The sequence below is a fragment of the Typopeltis vanoorti genome, chromosome 8 (assembly GCF_054136105.1).
Source record: "Typopeltis vanoorti isolate ZY-2024b chromosome 8, IOZ_Tvanoo_1.0, whole genome shotgun sequence".
In the NCBI taxonomy this organism is placed as follows: Eukaryota; Metazoa; Arthropoda; class Arachnida; order Uropygi; family Thelyphonidae; genus Typopeltis; species Typopeltis vanoorti.
In genome coordinates this window covers 31,618,595-31,631,190 of record NC_143556.1, presented here as the reverse complement: position 1 = coordinate 31,631,190, position 12,596 = coordinate 31,618,595, and the positions used below count along the sequence as shown (strand labels likewise).

Here is a 12,596-nt window from a genome sequence, read left to right as displayed (position 1 = left end):
CAGTTATTCAATTTAGTCAGAGAATCTTGCAGACTTGTAGCGGATTTATTTAGAAGTATAACATCATCCGCATAAAGCAAAGAGCTGACATTAACATCTCCAATTTTGATATCATGTTTAATACCACTTTCCTTCATAATGTGATCCATATAGATAATGAATAACAGAGGGGATAATGTACATCCTTGTCTCACACCAGATTTAACATTAAACCATCTTCCTGTACTTTCTTCAATTCTAACTGCTGACTTACAACTCAAATAAAGACTAAGTATTGCAAGATATAATGCCCCATTGACACCACAGAACTGTAGGGTATTGAATAGCTTCTCTCTTGGCACCTTGTCATATGCCTTTTCCAAATCGACAAAACTTAAATACAGATCTTTGTTACATTCCCATGATTTCTCAACTATTTGTCGTAAAGTGAAGATCTGACCCTGACAGCCTCTATTTGGCCTAATTTCCAGCTTGTTCTTCACCAAGCTTTTCTTCCACAATTCTTCTCAACTGTTTCTCAAGTATATTTGCATAGATCTTGCCAGGAACACTCAGTAGGGAAATACCTCTGTAATTCTCACATTCAGTTTTATTTCCATTTTTATATATGGGTATTATGAGAGCTCTACTCCAATCATCAGGAATTCGACCGTCTGTCCAGGCTTTCTGAACTATGTAGTGCAGAAACTGCAAGACTCTTATACCACTATACTTCAGCATTTCTAGTCGAATATCATCTACTCCTGCTGCCTTTCCACATTTCAAGCCTTTGATGGCTTTTTCTACTTCAAGTATGGATATGTATTCCTGACTGCATGCCTGGTCAGTGTTTTTTACCACTGTGCTGTCATCACTGCTTGTTTCATTTAGCAGTTTTTCAAAGTAATTACTCCATACTTCAAGGATATCTTTTTCTTCAGTTTTCATGTCACCTTTATCATCTCTAACTCCTTTTACAGCATTTTTTCCTCCATTCCTAAGCTTCTTCAACAACCTCCTGAATATTTTGCCACCTTCTTGATATTTATTTTCTATATTCTTGCCAAAGTCCTCCCATGACTTTTGTTTAGCTGGTTTTACACAGTGTTTAGCTTTCTTACATTTGTCTCTGTATTCTCTAAGAGCACAAGCTGACTTATTTGCCAGGAACTTTTGATATGCTTTCTACTTTTCCTTCATTGCCTCTTTAACTTCCTGTGTCCACCATGGAGTTCTAATTTTTCTATCCTTTTAGACAACTTCACCACATGCCTGTGTAGTTGATTCAATCAGGGCTTTCTTCAAGGCTTGCCACTGAATCTCCAAGGATTGATTCCTGTTCTCAAACTCTTTCATTTTTTCTTCAATAATCTTTGTGTATTTTAGTCTACAGTTCACATCTGAAAGCTGCTCAACTTTTATTCGCTTTAAAACTTTCTTCATGTTATTCTTTTCAATATGAAATTCAATTTTATCCTGCTCAAGACTAAATAGTGATCACTTCCAATTTCAAATCCTCCGTACACTGTGGTGTCCTGCACCAGGGAGAAAACATCACTATCAACAATAACACAGTCAATGAGACTTTTCTTATTCCTTGCCTCTTCTCTCCATGTGAATTTGTGCACATTTTTATGTTGGCACATGGTGTTAGTAATAACCAGTCCATGTCCTGAGCAGAAATCTAACAGATATTTGCCATTATTATTAGCTTTGCTCTTTTCTCCAAATTTTCCCAAAATATTTCTGTATGTATCACAATCATTTCCTACTCTGCTATTTAGATCCCCAACAAGGACCAACTTTTCCTTTTACATTGTGTCAGTTGCTTTTTCTAAAGCCTCAAAAAATTCCTCCACTTCTACCTTAGTAGAACCTTCTGTGGGACCATAGGCACAAATAAGTCTCATTATCCAGTTCCCCATTCTCATATTTGCCCACATTACTCTACATGAGACTGACTGCCATTCAAGAAGATTAGTCTCGTGTTTTGTGTTGAATACTATGGCTACTCCTTCTTTTCCTTGATTGTCATTGCCTGAATATAACATTTTGTATTTATTGCTCAGAAAGATCTCACCAGTTTTTGCCTTTTTTGTTTCAGTCACCCCTATTATGTCGATCTGGTACTTATCTAATTCCTCAGCTATCTCCATTTCTTTGCCATTCAGGCTTCTTATGTTGATAGTACCGATCTTTAACTCTGGTGATGTTGAGTTGGGGTGTGTTTTCAGATTTGTTCCAGTAGATGACTTTTCGCTGTTCGCCCTGGTTCCCTGGCGAAAACAACGGGGGCCTTGTTTAATCGGGTGACGCCCCAGCTGGCATGAAATTTTGTCATGTTGTACCATTATTTTTTTATTTTGGTTTAACCAATAAGAATACAATTTGGTCAGCTAAATCCCAAATTCCCAGCCCATCCTCATTTGTTCAGTATCCAAGTAGATACCCAACAGGGTGCACCACGAGAAGGTGAGGATTGGACATTAGGTCAGAAGCCCTGGTCGGTTCTCCGCATTCCTTTAAAGGCTATGTGGAGGTCTCCTCTCAGTTATACAGCTTTGACCTTTAAGCACCCTCTTGCTTTCTATATATATATATACAGGGTGTCCCAAAATTTAAATTTAGCGCCATTTGTGCGGTAAAGTGTTGCCAACAAGCAAAAAAGACAGCGTGACAGCTGACAGCTCAGGGTTATTATAAATGGAGCGCTACACGAAAGAACAACGCTTGAATGGATTATGGAACAACAACAAGTGGATGCTTATTTTTCGAACAAAATCATCTTCAGTGATGAGGCTCATTTTCATCTTGATGGTTTCGTTAATCGACAAAATTGTCGCATTTGGGGTTCAGAAAATCCACGAGTGATTGTTGAGAAACAAATGCATTCACAACGTGTCACTGTTTGGTGCGGATTTTGGGCTGGAGGCATCATCGGTCCATTCTTCTTCGAAAAAGCAGCTGGTAAGGCAATAACAGTTAATGGTGCTCGCTATCCCGACATGATAATCCAGTTTTTTGTGCCTAAATTGCAAGGTATGGATGTGGACGACATGTGGTTTCAACAAGACGGTGCCACATGCCATACAGCCCGAGAAACAATTCAATTACTGCATGAGTCATTTTCTGGTCATGTAATTTCCCGTTTTGGTGATCAGAATTGGCCGTCCAGATCATGTGCCTTAACGCCGTTGGACTTTTTTCTTTGGGGTTTTTTGAAGTCTAAGGTTTATGCCAACAAGCCCACGACCACTCACGCCTTACAGGAGGAAATTGAGCGCTGTATCAACGAAATTCAGCCACATTTATGCAAAACGGTCATAGAAAATTTCGACAAAAGAGTGCGTATGTGCCAGCAAAGCCGTGGAGGCCATTTACCCGATATGCTATTCCATGCATAACCCTATACTGTATACTTTATGAATCAATAAGAAATTACAATTTTTAATTAAAAACCTGCGATTTCTATCAAAATTACTTCTTGCGTGAATTTTGGGACACCCTGTGTGTGTGTGTGTGTGTATATATATATATATATATATAATTAATTTTTTATTTTTTAACTTGGGGATACTGTATATTAGGGTTACCAAAGTAATTTTATAAGCTTGGTAATTTAACTCCTAATCCCAAGTAAGTAAACAGCTAAGTTTGTGTCTGAAACATAGTTCAAGTCTAAAGATGGCACAACACCAGGGCAACTCATTGTAAAGGTGGATAAAGCTCTGATCACTACTCTTAGTATTTCCCATAATGTAAAGCACATCTCACTAGAAGATGTATACTGCAATACATTATGGGTGGGGTCACTACCCAGACCGGTTTCAACCTTTTTTGAGGTCTCCTCAGTGAGTAGCTAGCCCCTAAATACCAAGGTTTTAGTAATACAGAGCCTTATCAACTTTACCTATACAAGTTGCTACAAGGTGTTTTTATTTTTAATAAGAATCTCTGGAGGAGATGTAGATGTAATTCAATTTATATTAATTTTTTCTTATTAAAAATAAAAACACCTTAGCAACTTGTATAGGTAAAGTTGATAAGGCTCTGTATTACTAAAACCTTGGTATTTAGGGGCTAGCTACTCACTGAGGAGACCTCAAAAAAGGTTGAAACCGGTTTTGGTTGTGACCCCACCCATAATGTATTGCAGTATACATCTTCTAGTGAGATGTGCTTTACATTATGGGAAATACTAAGAGTAGTGATCAGATCTTTATCCACCTTTACAATGAGTTGCCCTGGTGTTGTGCCATCTTTAGACTTGAACTATGTTTCAGGCGCAAACTTAACTGTTTGCTTACTTGGGATTAGGAGTTAAATTACCAAGCTTATAAAATTACTTGGTAATCCTAATATATATATATATATATATATATATATATATATCCAAATATACCGAAAAAGAAATAGGAAGCTATTAATGTGGATTTTGACCAAACAGGTCAACAACAGAGCAATCATTCATGCTATGACATTGCAAAAAACACATGAATACAATATAACTACTCATCATTTATTTATACACTTTAAATCTGCATATGACACTGTTGACAAGCAACAGTTATTTTTGGCAATGACGGAACTAAACATCCCAAATAAACTAATTCGATTATTCTAGATGACAATGAAATCCACTATATGTCATATTAAAATTCAATCTGATTTGTCAGAAGAATTTAAAACAACAAATGGTCAAAGACAAGGAGATGCATTAGCTTGCCTGTTGTTTAATATAGTGTTAGAGAGGGCTTTAAGGTACTCCAGAATACAGAGAACAAATACAATTTATTATAAATCAGTCCAAGTCTTGGCACGCACTAATGACATCACTATTATTGCTAGAACACAGAAGTCCTTGGTAGAGGCATTCATCTCTCCCTGGAAAACTCAGTAAAAAGAATAGGTCTAAAGATTAATGAAAAGAAGACTAAATACATGGTTTCAAGCCCAAATAACAATAACATAAATTTATTAGGTTATATAACAATTAGAAATTATAAATTTGAACATGTGGAAACTTTTATGATTATTGGAACTTGGAATGTTTTATTATTATTATTACGGGCAACTCCAAGGAGTCCTTAGCCTTATCAAGGGAGGCCCTAAACATCATGTCAAGAATTATTCAGCATTGGCACAGTATCTATCATACTTACTATTGTATGATTTAGGTTCCATGATTAGTCATGATAATGATACAAGCTTTGAGATTAGAAAAGAATATCTCTGGCAAATAGATGTTATCATGGACTTTTAAGACATAAAATCAAGACTATTAACTTCCCAAAATAAAATTAGGATTTATAAAACTTTAATTCAACCTGTATTAGTGTATGCATCAGAAATGATGGAGCATGAACAAACAGGATATAAGAAGATTAAGTATCTTTGAAAGAAAAATACTATGAACTATATATGGATCAGTTAAAGTGAATAATGAATGGAGAATAAGGTATAATAATGAACTGTATGATTTGTTTAGGAATTACATTCATAAAAATTGGTCGCATGTACTGGGCTGGACATTTAATAAGAATGGAAGACCTAAGACCAGTAAAGAAAGTCTTTCTCTGACCCAGGGGATAATAGATCTAGAGGAAGATCTATTTTGTCACATTATCCTCCCAAGAACTAGATGGGAGGATAATGTGACAGAAGATGTCAAAATTATTGGAGAATGCAATTGTATGACTAAGGCAAAAAATAGAGAAGACTGGCAGAAACTTCTGAGGAAGGCTAGAGACTCTCAACGGGTTGTTAAGCCAACGATGACGATTATTGATGCACGGTATGACCTTTGGTACATCAAAGGTCATACCTTGTGTACTGCTGTTACAGCAGTACACAAAGTATTAATAAATATTCATAAAGGAATAAATTAATAAATATGTATGTACAAAAAAGCAATGCAATATCTACATATAAAGAGAATATAATCAAATGTGTTTGTTGTTTGTATAAATTATTTGGTTTTTGGAAGTTTATTTTGCACTTGGTTAGATGATAATAAATTTAGTTTAATCCTTTATCCAAGTGTGAGCAAACAAAGTTTGTGCCTGAAAATATCTTCAGGACTGTAGCAAGGTGATGCAACTGTTGGCAACTCGGAGTAAAGGTGGACCAAGCACCTTTGCTCCAAGTTGCCAACAATTGCACCACCTTACTACAGTCCTGAAGATATTTTCAGGCACAAACTTTGTTTGCTCACACTTGGATAACGGATTAAACTAAATTTATTATAGTTTAACCAAGCGCAAAATAACCTTTCAACATCTTTCTCTAAATCCAGAGAAATTTAATAATAAGGTGGTACACCAGTTGGCAACTCATATAGGTAAATATGACCTCTCTATTGCTTCTGCCTTAGCGTCACCACCTCCTCTGGGTCTGCCTCCCACTGACAAGACCTCAATAAAGGTCAAAACCGGTTGGAAATTTGGGTGATGAATGGCAATGCTGTAAACCGTGAAGTTTTAACTGAGGCTCGGCTTGCTGTCACCCAGGACCTGTGTGGTGGGATAATGAATGGCAATGCTGTAGCCTGTGAAGTTAACTGAGGCACGGCTGTTGCTGTTGCTGTCAGAAACGCTCATTTGCTCACCCTTCCAGATGAGCAAATGAGCATTTCTGACCCTGGGGTCGCTCATTATTGGGCATAAAACTCGTAAAATCCCCCGGATTTTACGAGTTTTTGGAAAGGTATCCCCGCACTTAAACAAAGGGAAACCGGTAGTGGCCCTTCCCTTAATGCATAGCATTATACATGTCCGCAAGGACATGTGCTTTGCATGGTGGGAGATACTGAGACAAGGAGTGATCATAGCTTGGTCCACCTTTGCTCTGAGTTGTCAACAGTTGCACCACCTTGCTACAGTCTTGAAGATATTTTCAGGTGCAAACTTTGTTTGCTCACACTTGGATAAAGGATTAAACTAAATTTATTATTGTATAAATTATTCTTTGTCAAAAGTTAAAAATGGCATGCAATTTGACAGAGTCTATTTGTCTCAGTGTATATGACTTGGCAGATAAGTAAAAATTTAATTTCTCTCTCATGTGAAGCACTGATACTATACCAGAATATGACAAATGATTAGGTCATCATTCCTCATTAAATAAGAATGAGTAAGATGAGTGTGACCTATGCAGAGCCTAGCAAGAATAATTTCCTCTCTTTTGTTCCTAGGTGGACTGCCAATGCTTAATTTCAGGCTTAATATTGTATGATTTGTTTGTCAGTGCTTCCTATTATCATGACTGCCAATTGGCAATTAGCTTTGATCTTATAAAATGGCTGAAGTCTGTATAGAGAACTGTAACAGTATGTGGAAAAAGTATGAGCTGACCTAGCAGCTGCAGTCTCTTTTCTCTCAATTCCAATATGACTGGGAATCCAGCACAACCGAACATCAAAATTATTATTATTACCCCAAGATCCCATGGAGTCAAAGACTCATCTAGGAGGTCTTTTTATCATATACACACAGCTCATCATACCGTGGCTTAAACACACTCAAATTCTCTGCAGACACCACACTCTCAGGCAAGGCATTCCAATCATTCACAACTCTGTATGCAAAAAACTTGCTTCTTCTCACTCCCCCTGCTCACACCCTCTTTATAAGTTTCCAGGGATGACTTCTGGTTCTCCCCTGATCTCCCACTGTTTTCTGTAGAACCTCTCCAACATTGATCCTATAGCAACCCCTTACTAAATTGTAGGTCTCTATCATATCCCCCCTCTTCCTCCTATCTACTAGACTCTGTAAATTGCATCTTCTCCATCTTTCTTCATATTCAATGTTCCAGAGGTCAGAAACTACCTTAGTCAGTCACCTCTGGACACTTTCCAACATTTCTTCGTCCTTTTGAAAACCAGGTGGCCAGATCTGGGCATAGAAGTCCATGTGTGGTCTAATCAAAACCTTATACAATGGAATAAGAATCTCTCTCTACTTCTACAAGTCAGTGTCCTCTGCATCATTCCCAGAAGTCTTCGCATTGTCTTCACAATTTTGGCAATGTGTCCCCTAAATTTCAGAACAGTTGTAACACCTCACAAAGCACTGCATCTGGATTATACATGGGAGAGAGAAAACAGCCTCTAAAGGACTCAAAGGATCTGTATAAATTACACTTTTGGTAGCAGTTTTCATTTATATGCACAAGTGCAAGCTGAATCGCATGCAACTCTGCCATCTAATTACTGCAATTGATGAGAACTTGTTAGAGATAGTAACATCAGGAAACAAAGCAGTATAGCCAATGGAGATCTTGGTTTTCTTTAACCATCACATAAATGGGGAAGAAATCAGAGTGGGCTGCTGTGTGTATTAAACAGAGAAGGAAGACAGATGATGGTGTATGAGATTTTTATAGTTGACAAAGTAGGAAGTTGCAGGATGGAGTGCAAACCTGCCATGGAGGAATGCTGTTATGTTTGGTGCAGGTATTCATGAATGTTGTTGGCATTCATGCCAATAGTTACCAGAATTTTTTTAACAAGCATACCAAAAGGATGCATGGCAGTCTGATGTGTGTGATATTCAGCCTCCCAATGTAGAAAAAAGAGACTAGTCCACGTAAAAGTGACAACTGTTTCTGTTTAAGTGATAAACCTGGTTCGTTTGCTTCAACATAAAGGCCTCGAGTGGGAGATGGTCTCTTTATTATTATTACTATTATGGATAGTCACTGGTGTAAAAGGCAAGTGGCTATCTGTATATCCTGATGATGGATGGGATCCAACCAATGCAGGTTATTCTGCCTTACTGAACCACAGACTTGAGACCCATAATCCAGCTTTGAACATATAAGCACACAATATAGACAAAGCAAGAAAATTGATAAGCACCCCATTCAGTAGAGGATAGAGCACAAAGGAGACTGAATTCATGCACTTTTCCTTTAACTGACAAATGTGTGCAAGGAATGTAACTTTTTGTCAAAGATGAGTCACAAGAACTTGGATTCTGTTGCTATTCAATAACAGTTTATCCCATTTTTAACACAGGATCTGGATGAAGAGAATGCATTTTTTTTGGCAGAAGTGCGTTCAACACATTTTTTGTGTTGAAAACCTGAAACTATTACTAAGAGCCCATGGAGAACCACAATTAATTGTTTGCTGAAGTCGTCTTTCAATTACCCTCATGTTGTGAGAGTGATAGTAAAGTCATTAACATGTAGAACATTGTCTACAGTGGGAGGAAGCTGTTTAGTGATTGAGTTAATTTTGATAGCAAAAAGTGTTACCATTAAGACAGAGCCTTGGGGAACACCATGTTCTTGATATGGCTGAGATAGCGTACTTCCCACTGACTTGGAAAACTCGGCTACACAGAAAGTTTTTAATAAATATAGGAAACTGTCTTCTGAGACCTAGGTTACAGAGGTCTTAATATGCCATATCTCCAGGCTGTGTCAAACTTTTTCCATGTCAGAGAATATTGAAACCAGATGTTGTTTCTGGAATGCATCTCTAATATTCAAAATTAAGTGGATATTGAATACCACATTATTTCTTATCCGAATAAGAAACTCAAAGATAGGAAGTCTAATCTAAGAGTTTCATGCTGAATATAGAAACTATATAAAGTTCGGCGAGTTCAAGAGTAAGCCAACACCTGGTTGTGCAATGCTAGGGCAACTCGTAGTAAAGGTAAAGTAAGCTCCAATCACTGTAGTATTTTCCCATAATGTAAAACACAGCTCCTAGGAGATGTATTAGTGTTCTACATTATGAGAGAAGGTCACTAACCAGACCGGTTTCGACCTTTTTTGAGGTCTCATCAGTGAGTAGGCAGACCTAGATGTAATACTAAAGTTTCAGTAGTCAGAGCTCAGTAGTGAAACTCTCAAATTAGACTTCCTATCTTTGAGTTTCTTATTCGGCTAAGAAATAATGTGGTATTCAATATCCACTTAATTTTGAATATTTTACTTCACGCCGAAGTGAAGCCTGTTGGCTCTTATTTCAGTAACTGTATTTGTGCACCTTTTGGCAAATCGTACAGTAAAGAATTAAGCTCTGACTACTGAAACTTTAGTATTACAAGATTGATTGATTGGATTTAGTGTAGACGGAAGTGTTCATTTTCTGTGCTCTTTATTGATTGACTGATTACTCATTGAATGATTATGATTGAATGTGATGCTGCCAACTGATCGTGAGTTACGAAGAACTGATCTTTCGGGTTTGGATTACTCTGCTTCTCTTTACCAAAAGAACTGTTACCAGCAAGATAGTGAAGAGACTCTGAAGACTGCACTACCTATGTTCCTACCAGCACCCACCCAGGTAAAGGTAAGCTTTAAGCTTTATACGAAAGTTCCATGTGAATTTACCATCGTTTTTGAACCACTAACCAAAACATCACAATGACTAATCTACACACACACACATACATGCTAGAAATGGAGAGCATTAAAGACTTTCTGCAACACATAAACAGAGACGAAGCCTTAGAACTATTTAAAGTACTCCTACAAAAGTTCGACACGGAATTGCCAGAGTACCTTAAACCGTATAGGCAGAGGAACCCAAAGACAAAGAGGACGATATTACAGAACAAAACATTACCCTCCCCGCACCCGAGGACAACAGACAGACAGAACCAACAGCAGAAGAACACACAAGCAAAAGGCGCAGGACCACGGATGACCCCATGGAAGAAAAAGCGCCCACACAAGCAGTATCGGAAAATAAAGAAAAGGTACCTCCGAGAGAAACAAAAGTGGACCTCAGTCTCGAAATCGCCCAGAGAACAAAACATCAACTACTCCTGGGCCAGAAACACAGACGAGGGAGTAAAGATACAACTTAAAATAGTCACAGACTACTGCATGATTACAAAAATGCTGGACAACTCCATGCTGCCTTTTCACACAATTGCACTGGCTAGTGAAAAGAACCTAAAAGTTTCGATCTTCATATTAAGATCATAATCATCTGGAGTATATACAAATATACAGGACAAGCTGAGTTACATTACATACAGTAAGCTAGAGAGACAATGAATTGATCACAAGTTATTCTACTGGCATAACCTCTAGAGAAAAAAGAATTATTTATAAACTACATCAAGCTAAATTCTATTTATGATAACGTGAATAAACATTCTTTCTTACAGATAGTTTTCTTTCAGTAACAATGATGTCCTATTTTTAGCATTACAATTGTTATTTTGATTTAGGATCCTGGTCTTTAAGAGAATTATGTTAATAGTGTTTTGGCTGTACCCATTTTTTTGAAAATGTATTGCTGATAACCTTAAATTCGTCTTTCAGTGCCTGTTCACTGGAGCAGATCTTCAGAGCCCTGTTTATTAGAGTATTAATGACACCTAGTATGTGTTGGTTTCCGGTAAACAGTGAAGGAGAAATTGCCAGAAGGAAGACATGTGACAAGTGTATCTAGAAATGGAAGTGTGTTCTGTTTTTCAATCTCAATTGTGAACTGTATGCATTTGTGTTGTTTGTTTAGGTGGCTAAGGAATGTGTCTAGTGTCTGGCGGCCATGGGACCAGCTCGCGAAAACATCGTCAACGTATCTAAGCCAGACTTTGGGTTTTCAAGGAGAGGAACCTAAAGCAAGTTGCTCAAAATGTTCCATATAAAAGTTAGCAATGGGGGGGAGGGGGTTATGGCGAGCCCATGGCTGTGCCTTCTTTTTGTAGGTACAAAGGGTTTTGCCATACAAAATATCCGGAATGCAATACATGTGCAAAGAGCGCTTTGATATCTGGAGGGAATTTGTTCTGTAAAAAAAGGGCTCTGTCATTGATTGAGACATTCGTAAAGAGGGTAGAGACGTCAAAACTGACTAATAAATCATCTTTTTCTAATGTGATGTCTTTGATGATGTTTATGAAGTGTTGTGTGTTTTTGATATAGGAGGAGGAATGACCTACCAACTCCTTGAGTGTTGCCGCTAATTTCTTGGCTAAGTGATAATTCGGGCTATCTATCCCTTCGACTATAGGCTGAAGTGGTATGTTTACTTTGTGTATTTTTGAATCATTTTGAATTGCATCAAACTAAAGAGAAAATTCACCTAAACAAAGGCACAACGAATATACCACCGCATGGAGAAAGCGCTACTCAGAGAACAGATCCAAACTACCAGAAAGAACTTGGTCGTTACTACAAAATAAAAAATCGGAACTTTCAAGCTACTTTAACACAGATATCTGGATGATCATGGAAAAGATTATGGACATCAAGGTGCACCACTTCAAACAAAGAAAGAAAACCTAATTTCCAAATTTCGAAGACTAAAAGATCGACAAAACCAATCGCCATATTCAAATTTCTCCACAGTGAACGATAACAACCAACCAGAAGCAAGAAACAACAGGAGCCACCAATCGCCTACAGGTAACAATAACATAGTTAACCTACCCAACCACGCTTTAAACAAAGATGAACTCTCTGTACTTAATAAAGGTCTAAATTTTGCCATAGCATCCAGGTCGATAAACAAACTTGAATTTATTTGTAACATAGAAAAAGGCTTAAGATTCATCCCAAATAATATAACAGATAAAATACATTTAGAAACTGCCAACATTTTAGATCATAACAAAACAATAACAAGCAACTTAACAAAA

General features: G+C 37.5%; 1 protein-coding gene across 3 annotated transcripts in view; it reads right to left on the bottom strand.

Moving 5' to 3' along the window:
- The window catches only part of MED27 (mediator complex subunit 27), a 139,424-nt gene that overhangs the window by 29,656 nt on the left and 97,172 nt on the right, over nt 1-12,596 (bottom strand). The window contains exon 8 of one of the 3 annotated variants that reach the window (XR_016548665.1): nt 4,706-4,863. The exons of 1 other annotated variant lie outside the window; for it this stretch is intronic. Coding sequence is in view for 1 of the 2 variants with exons in the window: in XM_090396613.1 (XP_090252739.1) it covers nt 4,873-4,890 (18 nt within the window). In the remaining variant the exon portion in view is untranslated. Of the gene's footprint in view, nt 1-4,705; nt 4,891-12,596 lie in introns of those variants that run through there. One more of the 3 variants, XM_090396613.1, reaches the window with a different exon arrangement.